General features: G+C 36.4%; 1 protein-coding gene across 1 annotated transcript in view; it reads left to right on the top strand.

Annotated features, from left to right (window-relative positions):
- The window catches only part of MEF2C (myocyte enhancer factor 2C), a 183063-nt gene that overhangs the window by 124055 nt on the left and 38170 nt on the right, over positions 1 to 20838 (top strand). Inside the window, exon 5 of the mRNA XM_015816137.1 lies at positions 5120 to 5263. Within this exon, the coding sequence (XP_015671623.1) occupies positions 5120 to 5263 (144 nt within the window). The remainder of the gene's footprint in view (positions 1 to 5119; positions 5264 to 20838) is intronic.

Raw genomic sequence — 20838 nt, 5'->3', positions numbered from 1 at the left:
CGGAATCACCCGGATCTCTGGGGGCAGCTCGTTCCAGAGGGTGGGTGCTCCGACAGAGAAGGCTCTCCCCCTGGGGGTCACCAGCCGACACTGTCTGGTTGACGGCACCCTGAGGAGGCCCTCTCTGTGGGAGCGTATCGGCCGGTGGGAGGTGATCTGTGGCAGAAGGCGGTCTCGGAGGTAACCAGGTCCAATGCCAGAACATCAGTCTTATTCCAATGAGGAGTTCCACAGGCTGCTAAATGGAGAGCAGGAATTTAGTTGAGCTTTGAAGGAAACAATATTAACACAGAACGGTGGTGGCATAGTTGAAAAAATTGGAAAGTTGATGCAGGAGATTCATATCAGGCAGTCATGCGGTGTATGCCTCCTAAATCTTAAATTCAGCTTTGTCAGCTTTCCAGATGTCCTCCAGTTTCCTCTCCTGATATTTTATCCTATATGATCTTTCCTTCTCCATCAAAGATTGAGATGGAGATGCTAAGTCACTTAGGGGCTTGTATAACTTCAGAAGTGAGAAATGAAGCTATTTGTTTCTATCTAAGGTCTTGAGCATGTATCTGTGAGAAATCATGTGTTAGTCATTGAAAATGCAACTTTCATATCACCGGATACAAATTCAGGTTTATTTATTTATTTATTTATTATTTGGATTTATATCCCGCCCTTCTCCTCGTAGGACTCAGGGCGGCTGACAATCAATTAAAATACATAAATAACAATACAAATTTAAAATTAATTAAAAGAGATATTTAAATATTGTCGAATTTAAAATATAATTAAAACCCCTCTAAAAATTACCCTAGGCCAGTCCTGCAAGCTGGAATAACCAAGTCTTGAGGGCGCAGCGAAAGGAAGGGAGATCAGGGATGACCCTGATCTCTGGGGGCAGTTCATTCCAGAGGGTGGGAGCTCCCACAGAGAAGGCCCTCCCCCTTGGGGTCGCCAGCCGGCACTGTCTGGCCGACGGCACCCTGAGGAGACCCATTCTATGGGAGCGTACAGGTCGATGGGAGGTAATCTGCGGCAGGAGGCGGTCTCGAAGGTATCCGGGTCCGATGCCATGGAGCGCTTTAAAGATGATAGTCAGCACCTTGAAGCGCACCCGGAAGGCCACAGGCAGCCAATGCAGCTCGCGGAGCAGCGGCGTCACGTGGGAATGTCGAGTCCCCCCCAACACCGCCCGCGCGGCCGCATTTTGGACCAGCTGGAGCCTCCGGGTGCTCCTCAAGGGGAGCCCCATGTAGAGAGCATTACAGTAGTCCAGGCGGGAGGTGAAAGTGCGTGAGTGACTGTGCGTAGGGCGTCCCGGTCCAGAAGAGGCCGCAACTGGTGAATCAGGCGAACCTGATAAAACGCCCCCCTGGTCACGGCCGACAACTGGTCTTCCAGCATCAGCCGCGAATCCAGGAGGACACCCAAGTTGCGTACCCTCTCCGAGGGGGCCAAGGTTTCGCCCCCTATAGTCAGCGATGGAATCAGCTGACTATGCCGAGGCGCCGGTAACCACAGCCACTCGGTCTTGGACGGGTTGAGCCTGAGTCTGTTCCTCCCCATCCAGACCCTCACGGCCTCCAGTCACCAGGTCATCACGTCAAGGGCATCGTTGGGGTGGCCCGGAGTGGATATGTACAGCTGAGTGTCATCAGCGTACTGATGGAAATCCACCCCAAAGCCACGAATGATCTCCCCCAGCGGCTTCACATAAATATTGAACAGAAGCGGAGAGAGGACCGACCCCTGTGGAACCCCACAAGTAAGGGGCCTTGGGGTCGACCTCTGTNCACCGCATCACAGTGCCTCCCACTCCCAACCCACCCAACCGCCGCAGCATGATACTGTGGTCCACAGTATCAAAAGCCGCTGAGAGGTCCAAAAGAACAAGGACAGAGGAATAACCCCTGTCCCGGGCCCTCCAGAGATCATTTACCAACGTGACCAATGCCGTTTCCGTGCTGTACCCCGGCCTGAAGCCCGACTGGAAAGGGTCTAGATAGGTTAGGTTGTTTGTGCTTTTATTTGAATGTTACTAATATTAAATAAGTAAACGCTAATAATATCTGATATATTTTATTTGGGGATTTTTTAAACAAAAGACTTTCAGATGAGCATGAAATAGGTGGTGGAGAAAGTATTAGATAACTGCTTTGATGAAATCATTTTACTAATATCAGGGAATAATCTGATCAAATAATAAAACCTAGAAGAAATTATTTTTTTGCTTGATGATATTGTTCTTATAAAGAAAATATAAAAGGCTGGATCCAACAGAGTGGATAAAGGAAAAAAGACTTTTAGCATAGGGACTTGTGTTACATGATAGATTCATTCCATAGCCTACTTATATATATATTTAAAGATGGCAAAAACTGAACACATTTGAATTTAACTTCACTCAAATAATGAGGTATGTGTAAACTGACATCTGAATGGAGGAGAAGCCTTACTCATCATGAAGAAAATATTTGGATCCACTCTTAAAATATTGGATCAATACATCAATACATCTTTGTTTTGTTTTAATTTTTAGAACGATCATATTACTATAAGTCTTTGCCCACAGTGCCCACCTACAGAAAGTTCAATTGAGGAGTTGTTATAAAGCAAAAGGATTTTCTTCTTCAAATGAGAACAAATACATTTTTAAAAATTACACTGAGGAGGTAATCTGGATGTGTGTAAACAAGTTTAAAATCCATTTGCATACGTGCGCTATTGTGGGAAGGAAATTTGTATAAGAAACAGCATGTGTCATTCTTAAACACTTAACTCGGTGAAGAACTGAAAACTGTGACACCATTACAAGGACAAAAAGCAGACTGCTGAAATCCACAGAGATTAGCAGCCTTAGTACACAGAAACACGATTGAGAAAAGCCATGTATGGCCATGTTGTAGCAGGAGCTGCTGTGATTGGCTGCTATCACTTGGTCTTTGCCAGAGTAGACAACAGGTGCAGAGTTGCTGACAGGTGTGAATATCTAGAATACATAAGATTGCGGATGCCTAGTGATGCAGCCTTATGTCAAATTGTGAAGTGCTGAGCTCTCATGGAACAAGAATCCAACTTGCATGTTTTTCAGATCAGTTGAAGTGTACTCATTCACTCCTTCCTCTCCTCTGTTCCTGGGCTGTTGGTGAATGCTTAGATGACTAAACTTAACTCTTGCTAGCCTCAGGACACTGAAGTCTGAGTAAATTTGTAGAAGAATTGTATATCTACCATTCTTGCCATTTGGATTTTATTTAATTAAGTGATATATAAACTGAATTGTCTGAAATACATCTTTTTCCATTCTGGCACACTCCACCCTACAAACTATCATGGTTCCTTAGTCCATACTTAGACAATTTCATGTTTTACTTGGTATATGCTTCTCACATTCCATGTTCCAGTTGCATGTGTCCTTGTGAAATTAGAAACTCCTTTTATATCTGGTGTTCTAAGGAGTACAAGTGCCTTTAGCAACATCAGTGACCAGACTTCCTTGTAGTTTTTTTCTGGCCCTGTTATTATATCAAGATCTACTTTTAAAAGTTCAATAGTCTTCCCCAATAAGTGGATGAGTACCTTTTATCCTGTAGGTGTCAAACTCATATAAATGTTATTGTCATGCCCAACAATTGTTTCTATCATACATTCATTTTTTGCCATTGCCATTTCATAGGTTTTATTTGGGGGTCCTTTGGGAATTACCCTTAGCATCACCTGTTCTTTTTCCATCTTCTCAGCATCTTGTTCCCACTTAATAAATCTCAGCATCCTTAAAGTTATTCATTTTTCTCAACCTACCACTAGATTTTCAACTATGGATTTTAAAAATGAAAAGTTTATATGCATATATTATGTTTTAATCATTACATCACAAATTCCCTAATTTTTAAAATGAGAATGAGTAAGAGCTGACATTCAGAAATGCCACCAAGCATTTTTATTGAACTTTCTGCACTGCCAAATAAGAGTGGCAAATGTTACACTCACAATAGGGTTGGATTGGGAATATACTGCACAAATTCCTGTCTCCTTGTGTTACTCAAGACATAAATCTTCCTAATGGGAGCAAGGAGCATAAGACCTGGCTGGCCTTCAATGACAGAGAAAGACATTTGAGATGCACTGCAAAAAAAAAAAAAGCATTTGTTCTTCTTTATATTTCAAATCTCTGACTTATTTGTGCAGACTGTTGGCACCCTAGAAATCTGAATGGAACATGTCCTTTGATTGGTATTTTCTCTATAAGATTTTAAAAAGTTGACTTTTTTTAAAAAAATTAAATACTACAAGATGCTAAAAATGTTAATTTCCAAATGTCAAATCCAAAATTCAGAACTTGATGTACAGCAAGACTTGTCTCAAAATCCTGATAAAACCTCTGGTAAGATGATAGCAAGGAAAAATTGTAATTTTAACCTGATTCTTTGCTCCAAAGTGATTTATAAGTAGTTATTTCATTTTCTCTTCTGGTTTTTGTAAATTTGTGTGTCAAGGGAAAAATCTTGATCAAAGCATTTCATTAATGCTGAAGATCATGCTACTATAGATAATTGATTATAAGTATTACTTTATAGAAACTGATAAAAATGTTTTTTAAAAAACACGATTTTTCAGGTTGTGATATTACATGTAAGAGTCACAGTATCTTGACAACTGCATGGCCATTATCACTTTAACTGTTTACTTTAGTGCTGTTACAGAGCAGTATCAGCACAGATTGATCTGAAGATTAATATAAGAACAATTGCGGGCTTGATACTGTACTGTCAATGCATTCACTGTGAACTACTAGCAGTTCTTTTTTGATTGAATTCATTACCCTGTGTGTGTTTAAAAGGTGAACTCTGAAATATTTAAGCTATTGATGTTTCCATTCCAGAGAAAAGCCGTGATGGTAATACAGATATTTTATTAGAAGTCATGCTCTCTTCATTTACTAATTCTAGTTTCAGAAGAGCTCTCTTTGGTAACAAAAGCTGCCATTTACTGACCTAAACATCTCAATTCACTGTCTCTCCCTAATGTACAATGTGACAGCTTTCAACCAGTCTATACTGTGGTAAAGGCCCTAAATCGCTCTTGCAGCCTCTGTCAAGGCTTCAACTTTCAAAATTATGTATTTCAGACGTTGAGAAAGAAAGGACTTAATGGCTGTGACAGTCCAGATCCCGATGCAGATGATTCAGTAGGTCACAGCCCTGAGTCTGAGGACAAGTACAGGAAAATAAATGAAGATATTGATCTAATGATCAGCAGACAAAGATTATGTGTAAGTACTCTGAATTCCCTTTCATTTTTTTTACTTTCTGATATTTCTCTGAACCTGGCAGGCATTGAACAAGAAAGAAAACAAAGGCTGTGAAAGCCCTGATCCAGACTCCTCTTATGCCCTCACCCCACGCACTGAAGAAAAATATAAAAAAATTAATGAAGAGTTTGATAATATGATCAAGAGCCATAAAATTCCTGTAAGTACCAAAGGTTAGATGGCTGTCTGCTGATAACCACTGCAGTAACACACCCAGTAACCCTTTCAGTTCTGGTTTCTTCCAAAAAGGCATATTCGGTGAGGGACATATTTTGACAGCACCCATTAAAACCAACATGCAGAGAGGAAATAAGACCCAATTATCTTTTTTTTCACTCTTGAAGTATGGAAAGTTCCTTCATGACATGTGTTTGACAAAACCTAAAGAAGGAAGTTTTTGAAAATGGACGTTATGTATAGTAAATTTACAGAATTCTGGTTTACCACACCAAGCTACCCCAAGTGCATTTAGAGAACATCGGTAAAACATGCTGTGGAGAAACTGACATTCTCACAGTTTTTTGTGGGTCTGAAGGAAGAAAAAGCAACAGTATAAAATGAAGAATCTCTTAATGTAATATATTCAAGATAGCGAGTCCTGCTATTATTGGAATTCACTGTGTTCTTAATTCAGTTACCACACTGAAGGGTTATGTAGCTACTTGCTAGTTGCAGAAAAAGAGTCTGCATGAAAATCTAATGGTAGCATTAAGTCATTTATGTGTGCTGAGGATAACTTTATAGCTTTATCAGACAATTTGCTTTGATTCCATCAGCATTTCTCTTAATGCTTTAACGAGCGCTAAATTTTGTTTTAACCACAGCCAAATTTCTAACAGTCATATGCCTTGCCAGATACTTAAGAGAAATAACTCTGCATGTAGCTATTTTGTTTGCATAGACATAAAGGGGGGGATAATTGTGTGAATATGACATGTACAGCCCTATTACGGTTAGTATTATTACATGTATTCAAATGGACATTTGTTTTCATCCATTCTAGACTAAAAGAATAGACCTTGGCACTTAAAAAAAATATCAGAAATATTGCTCACACTTATGCATTCAAATTTTGTATACCCCTACATGTGAATCCTTTAGAAACTGGCAGACTGTTTGTTACATTCTTACAGAAAATTTAATATTGTATGTTTGTTAACATCTCATGCTGATAAAGTGACAGTGGTTTTAAGAATAAAATCAGGATGAATTCACTTGTAATACTGTATCCAGTTTTGGTCACCACGATGTAAAAAAGATGTTGAGACTCTATAAAGAGTACAGAGAAGAGCAACAAAAATGATTAGGGGAGTGGAGGCTAAAACATATAAAGAACGGTTGTTGGAATTGGGTATGTCTAGTCTAATGAAGAGAAGGACGAGGGGGGACATGATAGCAGTGTTCCAATATCTCAAGAGTTGCCACAAAGAAGAGGGAGTCAAGCTATTCTCCAAAGCACCTGAAGGCAGGACAAGAAGCAATGGATGGAAACTAATCAAGGAGAGAAGCAATCTAGAACTAAGGAGAAATTTCCTGACAGTTAGAACAATTAATCAGTGGAACAGCCTGCCTCCAGAAGTTGTGAATGCTCCAACACTAGAAGTTTTTAAGAAGAGACTGGACAACCATTTCTCTGAAATGGTATAGGATTTCCTGCCTGAGCAGGGGTTTGGACTAGAAGACCTCCAATGTCCCTTCAACTCTTATTGTTGTTGTTATTATTGTTGTTGTTATTATTATTATTATTGTTGTTGTTATTATTATTATTATTATTCCTGTGAAGTCCTATAAACCTAAGCTTCTTTCATGTTAAAGTAAAACCTAGTAATGGGAACCAAGCAGTGAAACACACCAACCTTAATTATCATTTACCATGGCTGTCATTTATCTAGATTTATAAACTGATCTTTATATTTACAAATATTTAGTTTACTACAAAAAATTTTTAAGAGCATCTATCAATTGAATATAAAAAGCAAAGAAAAATAAACAGTAGTCAATCTTTAAAAAGAGAGTCCAGACCAGGAAACCAAAACCAAGAATACTAATATTATCTTTATTGTAAGGTCACAGTAACAGAATCTTGCAAGTCTGAAAGCTTCACCCCTGCCCTGCCTTTATGTTCCAGAAAACTAGAGAAGGTCAATTCTGAGAAGCTTGCTTTATCCCCAGATCCACTTTGACCTCAGATTTTTCACATCAGACCATTGTCTAAGGTTGTGAGTCTTCCTTGTCCCTCTCAAGGTTATTCTCACAGCCCATTACATCTGTACGGAAAAGTTATAAAGAAAGAGAAAAATGAAACCCAAAATAGTAAAAAAAAAAACAACCGAACTATACAGGATACATATTTAACATTTAATGCATAAAAGCATAACATTTCTACATATGCAATTCAATTAATGTTAGATGTATTTCATATTTTATTATAATTACCCAAAATGAATCTATATTGATAATTCATTCCTATCTTAGTAATAATATCAACCCAGAAGATCTTAGAGAAACAGAGATCTTATCTTTCCAAAAACTGTAGAATACTGCATATTTTTAAACTTTCTTTGTACAAATATCAGTTTCCATGCAATAGGAATATAGTATTTTTAAAAAATGAAAATATGACAACACTAAATATTGTCTCCTTGTTACTACATGCAATGATTTCTTCCCAAAACAGAACAATTATAAAATACTGTACAAACATAGGTTTACACAAAGCATTAATCTGACTGCATCTTTTTTTAACAACATGACAGTTTATCCAGCCTTTTTTATATAAACACAATGGAGTTCAGTAAGTCTAAAGAATTGTTGTTGATATTGTTGTTATTAAATAAAATGCAACCTAAGATCTATTGAAATTTCTGGGATTGATGTTAACACCTCTTTCCATTGTCTAGGTAAAGTAATCTCTCATTCTTTATTCCATTCAACTATTACAAATTGCATATCAAAATGATTCACACTAACAGAATTTATATAAAAAGTAATTGTAGAGGGTTTTTTGTGTCATTGGATTTAATAATCACCCAGTTATTTCCAAGATTTAAAATGCTGCACGTCTTAATTGAGATGTCAATAAATGTAATTATAAATACTACTCTGGGATGTTTTAGGGATATAGTATTCATCCTTTAAAGTAAAACAACCGATGACTTTAAAAGTCGTCATTTTTACTGAAGTGATCCAAAGTCTAAATTCCCAGGTTCCATACATGTTTTACATACATAATTTTAGATTATTTTTATTAAAGATTACAATTACAACAGAAAAACTAATACAAACTAGAAAAAAGAAAAAGAAAAAATAGGTGTAGAAAATACAAAATAGAAATAAAAAAGAAATTTAAAAAAGAATATAGTAAAGAAAAATAAAAGAAATACATAAAGAATTGACTTTCCCCTTCATCACAACTTTATAAAAAAATTATTTATCAAAATATATAAATTTTAATTAGTTCTGAGATCTAGATTACTCCAAAGCATCAACTTAGCGTAAAAAAAAAGATCAAAGTACTATTTCCTAAAAACAATGTACCATAATCTTCAAGTTCATGTAACAGTAAGAGGAGCTGTACTAAACTTCTTACATTTTGATCCTAAGGAAGTCCTAATGTGTGAATATATGGTGGTAGATTTTGTTGCACTCCTGAATTCAAAAACTTTCCATCTACATCTCCAAAAATGGAAGCACTCCATATACCAAGCAGGTGTGCAGTTGGGAGATCTCCTAGATTCACAACACCTGTTAAAAGAGCAGATGGCAACTGTGACTAAGTAGATATTTACACTGTTTTCCTTGTCATGCCTTAATCACTTTCCAGCTAAATTACATGTAGTTGTCAACTTATGACCACAATTGAGCCCAAACTGCTAAGCAAGGCAGTTGTTAAGTGAGTTTTGCCCCATTTTACGGCCTTTTTGCCCCAGTTGTTAACTGAATCACTGCAGTTGTTAAATGACTCTTGTCATTAAGTGAATCTGGCTCCCCCCATTGATTTTGTTTGTCGGAAGCTGGCTGGAAAGGTTACAAATGGTGATCACATGATCCCAAGGCAGTACAACTGTCATAAATACATGGTAGTCGCTAAGCACCCAAATTGTGATCACGTGACCATGGGGATGCTGCAATGGTTGTGTCAAAGCCAATCGTATATCACTTTTTTCAGTGCCGTTGTAAATTCGAAAAGTCACTAAACAAATGGTTGCAAGTTGGGGACTACCTGTACCGTAATGTGTTGTACATGGGGTTGCTCTTGAAGAGTATTTGGAAGCTGCAATGTTTCAGAATATAGCCACACAAGCATTTTTGGACACTTTGTGATATAACCATGTGAAATCTGTGCTCTGAAATCTTCATAGGCCCCCTAGAGGTGTAATTTGGGGTGTTGACTGTCACCTATAAAGCCCTCCATGGCAGAGAGCCATGGTAATTGCAGGATTGCCTGTATCTGATTGCTTCTGATCACTCCACCAGAACCAGGATTGACGCATTCATGGTCCCTTCTGTTAGGAAATGTCATCATGTAGTACCTAAAAAATTGTGCCTTTTCTGTTGCAGCATCTATGAAACAGCATTCTCTTGGAGATCATAAGGGGGCATAAGGCATTAAAATCCTGAAATGGTTTCCCAGGCATTTGGGCCTGGAAGTTAAATCATGCCTGATCTATACTGTTTGAAAATGGAATGATTTTTAGACTTTGGGCATATGTTGTATTATCACTATTATTTCAGATTAGTACTAGTAAATATTTGGAGTGCTAATCAGCTGTTCCACAGCTAAAGGAACAGCAGAAGCACTGGAGATGCTTGGCAACATGTCTTTTGGGATGGTGGCAGTGGTACTGTCAATTTACTTATTTTTTAAAAAAATTGGTAGGCTGCATAAGGTTGTTTGACTGGCTACATGAGGCCCTCAAACCATATGGTGTGCAGACCTGATATAGACATTACCACTTTGACCATTTATCCTATTACTTTGCTCTTTCTATCTACTTAACATCCATGTAAAAGATGTGTGGATTTTTTTTCATATTTGTTCTGAATAAGTCTGATAATCCATAGCAGGTATCAATTATAGTTGCGGCATTTTAATTTTGGTTAGTCTTAAAAAGGATGAGCTAGTCAAACACACCATTCAGCAGAACTGCTCAATAATTTGAGCAAGCCCTAAGGCATGTGCTCTTTACAAAATAAAAAGTGGGTCATATTTACAATTGCTTTAAATAATAAAGTTAATAGAAATTAAGGCAATAAGAAAGATACTTTTCTATTACCAAAATAACTTTTTATCTAGATGTAGTCATGGGTATATTTTTTCTAAATTCTAACAAAACTCTTATTATCTGCAATGATCAGACAAAATTAGTTCATTCTTCTGAAAGTCAGTAAGCTATTTTGCAGAATGTTACTATTTACAAAATTAAAAATGCTCTCAAAACAGTATGTCTATGGAGATTCTCAATCATCCAGGTAATGGTTGTCCCAAAGGTGCTTTTTTCAAAAGGCAACTGGACTTTCTGGGGTTATTTTTCCTTTGAAATATTTTGCTTCTTATGCAAGAAGCTTTTTCAGTTCTTTCATTCAGAACTGAAGAAGTTTCTTGGATGAGAAGTGAAATGTTTTCAAAGGAAAAAAAACAAGAAAGACCAGTTGCCTTTTGGAAAAAAGCACCTTTGGGTCTCAAAACAGTAACAACAAAATATACCTGACATAGGTAAAGCTGCATATATGTGCAAGATTTGTTTTCCTGATGGGAGACATTTGCTACCGGTATAAAGAATTATTGCCAATTTTTTTATTAGATTGTTTAAAAAGCATTCATAAGGCGGTATATTTTTCAGGTGTGTTAAAAAGAACACTTAACAAAACTGATCTGGCCTGTGTAATAAAAGTCATACTTCTGCAAACTTTTGGAGAATTTAATATTTTACTCAAGAGGCCAGAAAAGCTTCAAATGGGACCAATGTTAAGAGTACTATTTTCTGAAATGCTTAACATGTGTATGCAATTTTTAATTAAATGCATGCACACTCATATTTCCTTTCCCACTCATGTTCTTCTCACTTGCCTAATTCCATATGTTGAAAAGAGAGCTTTGAAGTTTCCAGTGTGATTTTATTTTGGCTAAGCTTCAACCTAACATTGTTGCTCTATTAGGATTTACTGACTAAATGGCCTTGTGAAGTCTCCTATCCTTCTTTCTTCTTCAGTGGAAATCTTACTGTTTTAGACTTGCTTCTTTTCAAATCCCTTCACTTAGGCTTGTGATGGGAAACTCAGACTTCTACTCAAATGGAATTGCAATAAGGAACCAGATGTAATAAAAGATGGAAAGAAAAACACATGGAGCTTCTCTTGTAATAATATTGGAAGAACTGTAGGAGATAAGGCTAGCCTAGCAGCCTGTTTCCTGTAGTAGCCAGCCAGGAAGCCTGTTCGCAGCTGTTAACTTCTTATACCTAGCATTTGTAGTAATAAGTACTTCTTACTATAGAAGTTCTGCTATTATGTTGCTGTCCAGTGTCAATTTTTAAACCCATCTATATTAATGTCCAGTATTACATCATGCAGAAACACATTCTGTCAATGTTTTAAACAACTTTTAAAGAAGCATTTCCTTTCACCTTTCTTGAATTGGCTGTTAAATATTGATAATAGTGAAATGATAAGAAACAGGTTTTGCGAAACTTTTTTATACATATAGAATGCATTCTAGCAGTCTCAATCTTAGCAATGCTTCAAACCAGAAATAGTCTAATTATCAATATAAAAAAAAAAGATTCCTTCTTCCCATATTTAGGCCGACAGGGTGCATCAAAAAAACACTCAAAACCAATATTTTTCATGCAATGAGAGGGGGGGGAAGAGAGAGAGAGAAAATCTCCATCCATTTTTACTCCATAGTATTTGTTAAATACTGATCAGTACTGAATAATGAACAAAACACTGGCTAATGGATTATGTTGGTGGTAGCATGTGTGATGATCCTATTCTCTGAAACTTCTCTCTCTTGTTCTGAAGGCCCTGGTAAATTGTCATAGCAAATAACTAACCTTCTCTTTCCTTCTTAGAATAGTAGATGAAATTTTGTTCAAGTGCTACACACAAAGCAGTTATGTGCAAAAACAGTTTGTGTGTGACCATGTGCACGTATGCTTTCTCTGTATTAAAGATCATGGAGTGGCTATAGTAAGAAAAGATAAAAATGCTGCATTCAGCATGCCAATACAAAGCTCTGTGTGGGGATGTTTTGTGTTTATAAAAGCACATGTTCCATTGTTTACAATTGGCAGGGTGACATAAAAGAGAGGAAAATAGTTTTAAAATCTAAAGATAAAGATGTAAGAATTAAGTCCAATCAAGGAAACTACATTTGATATAATAGTTGTCCTATCTGCCTGTTAGAAATGCAGAACTGAAACAATTGTGAGACCGCTAAACTAATATAAAGAATCTGTGCTACATTTAGACTAAACACTTCACTGGGTAAGAAGGGTTTTCAATGTCTTCTCACCAAAAACAGTTTATAGTTTTATTTTATTATTCATAGCAGAGATGTATAACTTTTCAAGCTACCATAAAGCTACTATGAAGTTTGTATGATGTGGTACAAGCCATACCCAAATGTAGGCCAAGGGGAAACTTACATTTCGTTGAATTTTAATTTATATTTACATTAATTCTGATTAACATGATGACACACCATGCATTTCCTCTTGTGCTACATTTCATATTGCAATTAAAAAGAATATATTGGAGGAACATTGGAGCACACCCAAAGCTTTCATAGGCCTTTTTGTCTGTGGAAACCCAAATAGGACATTGCTGACGTCCACAAAATATAGAATTTGTAAAACTTACATTCTTTGTTTAATAACCCTCCAAAGAAATTGATGTTTCATTAATTCATGAGTAAGCAACAAAGCACTCTTGTGCACCAATGAGCTGAGAGCCATCTCTCTTGATTCCTGCTGGGCTCCCAGTCTCATAACTAGGAAGCCTGCAATTAACCCATGTTTACACTATTTTTAGTGCTAATATAATTTCTTCTGGACCCCACGTAGAACTGCCCAGGTCTTCTTTAATGAATAAAAATAATGGGTGGCTGCCACCCAGTGCTTTTCTGGAAATATATCTATTTATATATAAAGAGACAAATATAAGTTGATTGGTTAGCAGAGCAGCTGTAGGAGAAGTACTGCCAGAACCAGAGGGAGGGGTAAAAAGAGGGATCAGTTTAGAGTTGTTACACAGACACAAAGGAACTAAGTCCCCCCCCTTGATTGTGATTGAACCTTATCTAACTCTAACCAGGTGCAGACCATTAGACCATTAGAGAAGATTCCTGTGCATAGGCTTTTAGCAATAAATCAGTTAATTGAAACTTCATGTGTGGACCTGGTTTTTCCAGGCCTGTCAGCAGCTTCACTAAGAAAAAATCTTGGAAAATTTTCTCTTGGAAAGTGAGTGGCATCTTCTCAAGGAGACATATTTTTTAAGAGTGCCTTACCAAAATATCAGGAATATAAATCAGTAAATCATCCTTCCACCTAGAGCCATACAATAATACAAGGTTTGATAATTGCTCCCCCATTATAATGCCTCAAAAAAGTCCATTTATGGGGCAGTCTGTCTTTGCAATGGTTTGTCACTGAATTACATTCCTGAAGGCAGTTGGAGCATATGGCACAGCAAAGTCTTAGCTCAGCTAGATTCCCACAAGCCATTTGCTGTTTCAAAAGCATTCAAATGTGAGTAGTTTAATAGGTACCACTTCAGTGAGAAAAATCACAGCATTCCATGTACCTCAGCATGTAGTCACACTGACCACATGATCACAGAAATGTCTTTGGACAACACTGTCTCCATTGATTAAGAAACAGAGATGAACAACACCCCCTAGAGTCGGACACGACTGCACAGGGAACCCTTTACCTTTATCTTTTTGCTTTAGAGAACTACGGATATGTCCTTTTTAAAATGGAGTAACTTTAGATTTCAGACAGCCCAGAAAAATCATGCAGAATTGCAGTGTAGAGGCTTTACTAACCATAGAATGAAAATTTTCAGAAATCATTTTGAAACTCTAACCCTCACAATGTTGCCTCTGTCTTCAGACCATAACTGAAACCACCTAGATTTGGCTTTAGTTTTTCCAGTTTTATAGTAGCATTTTCCCTCTCTCTTAACTAGTCCTTGCCTTGGACACAATTTGGTATGTTTCACTGTTGAATTTCTTGATAACATGGCTAAAAATGGAATATGACCTTCTCATACTGGCCACTTTAATCTTTTGTGGGCATGCCCTCTCCCCACTAATTGCTGGGCACTGCCCACCAGGTCCATTTTGGCTGCTTAGAGACCAGGTTTCCACAGAGCAGCCTCCCTTTTAATGTCTGGCCAGTGTTTCCTGAAGCACTTGAAAAGCATTATTTGAGAGTTTGTGCTGACACTGAGAAAGATGGAGTATCTGGAGATGGGAAGGATTATTATTATTGACTTATCAAATGGAACAAATGCAATCAGCCTAGGAAAAAGAAAATGAAAAACTTCAAAGATCTTAAAAAGGTTAAAATAAAAAAGGTCTGGAAAATTCCAAACTCAGTTTTCAAGATTGTCTACTCTAACCCCCAATTATTAGAATTAAATTTTTTTAAGAATGTTACTGTGCATCTTGCTTAATACCTTATGTGTCGTGAAGCACATATCTTCCTTCCATACTTACTTTCATTTGCTTTCTTGTTCACTAGCAGACTCTCCCTCTTTTTCACTTGTTCTCACTTACTTTCATACACTCCTGGTTGCTCTTTTCTCTCTGTGGTCAATCATCCACAGCTGGCTTTTCCTCAAAATGAGAGATGATTCTTTCTTTACCAATCCCTTTCATTTTTTGGGACCAGGGATCGAGGAGGTAAGGAGTTGGCTCCCAACCTTTTTTTTAGGGGCTACTTGATGATGCTACATTCATCTTTTTTATGATTGATTGCTAATCCAATCAGCCTAGGCCTCTCTCAAAACTCTTCCTCAATCCAGCTCACTTTGAGATTGATAAAAGGATGTTTTTCTGCAAGCAGGTGATATTTGATGGAAGAAGAAATTAAGCTAGGGGAATCTACCTTTACCTATCCTGAATTAAAACTGTATTATACAGTATGAACTGTATCAAACTGTTATTGAGGCAGTTTGGCAGTTAACACAGCAATGTTATGTTGGCATATGTTTTTGATGGTTCAAGAACTATGGGAATACATATTAAACCAATCATCTAGCAGTTTTCTTATAAAAATAAGTATGGGAAAGCCTATTGAAATAGAAACATTAAGAATCCATTACTGAAATTAGTTAGGCATTTGAATATTTATGCCACTGTTGGAGGAAGGAATATTTTTAGGATGTGAAAAAATAAATGTACTTGGGTCTTATGAAATCTTAACAAATGTGGTCATGGGAATTGAGTTGTTACCCATCAAAACATAATCTCTACTATCAGATGTCTTTAGATAAAAAGATTTCATGTAGGACTGATATTTGGAAGAGCAGTTACGTGTTGAAATAGAGAATGCCAATTAAATAAAAAATAATGGTTTGTCTCAGCATAAAATAGCTTCCTAAGTACATATAGCTTCAACAGTGGGTTAGGGTGTCTGTCTGATGATAGAAATATCAAAAATTTCAAAACTGTACCACTCTGAATAATAAATAAATATAATGAAGCAATAGAGATTTAAAAATAATTTGTGAAGAAATGTTTTCATAGGCTTACAATGAAAGAACCAAGATATATATTTATTCCTGAAGAAATGAGGATTAAGAAATATTATTTTATTTGTTTAAAACCTTAAATATGTCTTAATGGAAACATCTTATGGCAATTCTATATGTCCTAGAAACTATAAGCAAGTATAGAAATCACTTTGTCAAAAAGTATTTTTAACATCACATTAAGTCAAAATTAGATAGTAAGAGCACTAGAGCACATAATTTTGGAATAAATTATTGGAATATATTTTGGAAGTTCATTTACCAAAATGATCAGTATTTGAATATTTTTTTAAAAAACATAATTACTCTAGAAATTTACAGTTGATCTCTTATGTAGTTCCATGATTGCTACAACTATAATATGCTGTTGTTCTCTGGCAATTTGACCGAGAAGAAAACGGGAATAATGGACAGATTCCATTTGGAACATCTCATAAGCACTACTGAGGTGAAAGAATATGTACAATTAAATGACAGTTACTACAAGTACTACATTGGCTAAAGGACCGTATCTGTTTTTGTAGAGCATAACATTATTAAAACAAGAGTTTTCCATTTATTTAATTAGCCTCAAAAGAGATACAAATGAGCTTCTCCGTATGAAATTTGCTAGAGAGCTGGCTGGTTTTTCTCTTTGCTTTCAGGAAACTGTTTGCTTTTTTATGTCAGCTTGTTTCTATGTGTATTAAATTTAATGTGAAAAGTAGGATTCAGAATTGCCACAATTCTGATATGCCACAACAAATTGCAGTCATTCATGGGCAAATTCAGTGTTCCTCTACTATAACAATTAAGAGTTTTCTGGGAAACTTATTATTTGCTATTTGCCACCAATCTTAGAGATTTCTTGCCAGATCCAGAAGTAGTATTTATATTTTCCCAATTTTAATCATTTTAGTTTGCAAAGGAAGATGACATTAAATGGAGTATGTTTTAAAATGTAAGGAATAATTCACAACATCTCCTGTGCAACTCAGATATTAGCATTTATTAGCATTTCAGAGGAATAGTTTCATGATTTTCCTGTATGCACAGTACGTTAAACAGAAATTATTATACTCTATGCCAGGGGTAGGCAACCTTGGCTCTTTTATGACTCGTGGACTTCAACTCCCAGAATTCCTGAGGAGAGAGAAAGAATGAGAGCAGACAGCCCTATAGATGCCTCTTGAAACTTTTAGGCTTTCTACCAGATCAAGTTGCTTCGAATGGCTCCATTGCTTGAAATAAATTGGAAGTTGAATTGTTGCGGACACTTTGGTAGAAATTCATGTGGCAACAACTGTCAAGATTTTGTATGACATAAATTATAGCTTTTTTCAAAATACAATTTGTTTTAAGTTTATTGAATCTACTTTAAAAAAAAAACAACCACCACAACAACAAGGCTTTATAGTATGTATACACAAATCTATCTATAAGTAAAGTCCAACCCTACTTACCCTAATTCTTAGAAGAAAGGAATCCGTCTAATGCAGGGGTAGTCAACCTTGGCTCTTTTATGACTCGTGGACTTCAACTCCCAGAATTCCTGAGCCAGCTAAGCTGGCTCAGGAATTCTGGGAATTGAAGTCCACGAGTCATAAAAGAGCCAAGGTTGACTACCCCTGGTCTAATGGCATTATTCTATTTGGTTCAGAATCACTCAATCCCTATTGCAGTTGTAGCTGGGTGGGCTCCAGGTTAAATTAACTAGGCATCAGAGAGAAATCAGAAAGCAATATCATGAACAGCTGATTCTGAACAGCAACAATTATACCTGGAGAGTTTTATAGTGAAACAGGCTACCATCTGGTGAGTCTTCAAACAGAGGTTTAATGGTGATCTGTCAGAGATGTTTTAGTAGATCCTCCACTAGCTAGAAAGTTAAAAAATCTCTTCCAACCGTATGGTTCTACGATAGCCTGGAGCTCTGCCCAAAGTATAGTTGTAGTTGGACTTCAGAAAGTTGCATTGTGTGCTGTTACCAACAAGTAGCTCTTTATTTCTGAGCTCCTAATGGGCATTTCTCCACCATTTGATCACTTGGATTTGTACCCTTGTATGCTAAGGTTTTCTACATGGAGGATGTGGCTGAAAGTTTTTTAAGATTTTGTGCTGTTTCAGGAGGACCCAAGAGTGCCAGAAAGTTGTGCTGGAAGAGGAGTTCTTGAAACTCCCTACATAATAGATTCTATTCCTAGCTCACAAGTTCCCAAAAGTTCCTGTTGCATAACCCAAAATTTGGGCTCTGAGCTTTAAAGAGTGAATTTCACCCATTGTGTTTCTATACTTGGATACATAATTGTATGATATTTCAAATTATATGGTGCACATGTTTCCTAAGAAACTAAGCCTTCATCATAATTCATGCTTCTTCCTTTGCTGTAGTATGTGTGTTGAAAAACATCCTCAAGCAGACATACCTCAAGAACGCAGAAGTGTTTTTAAAATTTGTTTTCCAATTTGGTCTAAAGGAAAGTCAAGATAGTCTTTTAAACAACTTCGTTTGACACATAACAATGATTCTCACTATATTTAGATTATCTTCAGACATTCTAAAAGAGCTACAGGGAAGAATGTGCAGGACCCTTTTAACTTTCTCAAACTTTCCTTCCGAATTAGATTTATGCCTTTTTATATGCGCTATTCTCAATTTCATCTCTATGGAATAGTCTTTACAAGTTTGTGTTTTATTTTATTTTCACAGAGAGGTAACAAAACTTTAAAGCCCATAAAATATAACAATCAGTTTTAATATTAAAAGCTCAAATTCAAAAATATTATAGCAGCTTTTTTTTGCAAATGCACCAGAATTCAGCTAAGTACAATTAGAATAAAAGTCCTATAGATATTTTTGTTAGTTAGCTTGCTTTTTGTTATTTTTTGTTATCCAGCAGTGATAAAGACTTATCTTTCTGTTCCAAAATTAGGATGTAACATTGAGAAAATCCAATCTCTTAGCACCCAGTATAACTGATATGGGGCAGGTAGCAACTACCCAGCTTCTATAGGAGAACTAGGATGATATAAGTGTTAGGGTGTTGGACTAACCTAGGACATCTTGAATGTAAGCTGCCTTGAGCTTCTAAAGGAAATGGAGGAAATATAAATGCAGTAACAAATAAATAAATATTCTAGTCATTTTGTTTTGAACCAACTGTGCTTCCTGAACCATTTTCAGATATTGTGATTTTTTTAAAAAAAAAAAACCTAGCAGAGTCTGATGTGATAATGGTGATTATAGTAACAGGTGTCTTTTCTTTTTTTATTGTTCATCTAAAAGCTAAAAGTATTGCTTAGAAACAATCATAAAATACAATATCAATAATTATCAGTGTAAAGTAGATAATAGTTTAAAATAGGCAGATCACAATAAAATCAATCCATAAAATTGAAACGAAAATCATTTCTGGTGAATAAGATTCAGAGTCACTGCTTAATATTATCCTGATCATGAAAGTATCCTGCTCAAGAACTGTGTGGTGTTTATTACAAAAAGGGGAAAGTGTAAGCCGTACCTGCAACCAGCTACTATGAATGCCTGTTTTCTGTATTGTACTGCAACTTGTAAAAATGTATTTGTCAGCCAAAACCCTAAGAGGTACTTCAGATCACGGGTGTCAAACTCAATTGCATCACATGACATATCATGACGTTTTTGGCCTTTGCGGAGCTGGGGTGGGCATGGCCTGCACATGACGATCCGGCCCAGGGCGTTTGACACTCGTGCTTCAGATGTACCAAAGAATGAAAAATACCATTCTTATTCACAGGTTCTTGTGATTGGCTTTTTTAGTTTACTATCAGTGCACCATGGTAGCTACTTACAGAAGCAGTTATTTTCCCTATAATACTATCACGTTAGCATGTAAGTTGGAGCGAACATGTTCAGCTTGATAGTTTACCTGACAGTACCAGAAGTAAAGAAGTTGCAAGCAAATTCCAGAAATTATAGCTGCTGCATGAAGATATTGTGTCAAGTAGTTTCCTCCATGATGCTTTCCTTAGGCTTTGTTCCAGATCCATGCTTTGTAATAGTGTTGTCTTTAAAACAGAGATAGAACATAGCAGGATTTTGTTTAATGTGAAGAGAGCCTTTAAACTGTAATCTGAGTGCCTTGAAAAGATACTATTGACCTAGGGTTAACTACCTATCACCTCTATTGACCGCTGATCTGGTAGCACCTGATTAAAAGAAATTGTTAGGCTAGTTTCTATAAAACACATGTGGAAACAGTTTCATGAGAAAAAATTATCCTCTCTGTGATCAAAGCATTATCAGTAAGTGATTTGCATTGTTGGTTGTCACTTTTTTAAAGAGTTTCTGAGTTGTTGTTGTTGTTGTTGTTTTGGTATCTTAGATTTCACAAATAAGGAATGTCACATAGAGAATTTTCAACATTTTACTTTTTTACAAACTGATCATACAAGCTATGTAAATATATTTTATTTGAAAAGTCCTTGCCCTGCTTCTGATCTAGTATGGAGTAATGTAATGGCTGAAAAATAGAATCATAAAGGCTGGAAGTATTAAGTATTTCATCCATTTTCTTCTTTCCTTACTGAAATTCATTTAGTCACTTTATACTCTATAGCACAGAAGAAAGTAAGGAGATAGTTGTGAATGAATAAAATTAAATAACCAAAGGCCAAAAGAATGCTATGAAATATTACTAAAGACATTGTAATTTAGTGGCTTTTCAGAATGGCTCTTTTATTTAAAAATTAAATAACTGGAAGGTAGGCCAGAGGTCAACCTCATCCCACAATTTCATCATGCTACTGGACTG

Source organism: Protobothrops mucrosquamatus, unplaced genomic scaffold (assembly GCF_001527695.2).
Source record: "Protobothrops mucrosquamatus isolate PMUCROS unplaced genomic scaffold, P.Mucros_1.0 scaffold401, whole genome shotgun sequence".
NCBI classification, from domain to species: Eukaryota; Metazoa; Chordata; class Lepidosauria; order Squamata; family Viperidae; genus Protobothrops; species Protobothrops mucrosquamatus.
This window is presented reverse-complemented; position numbering and strand designations above follow the sequence as displayed.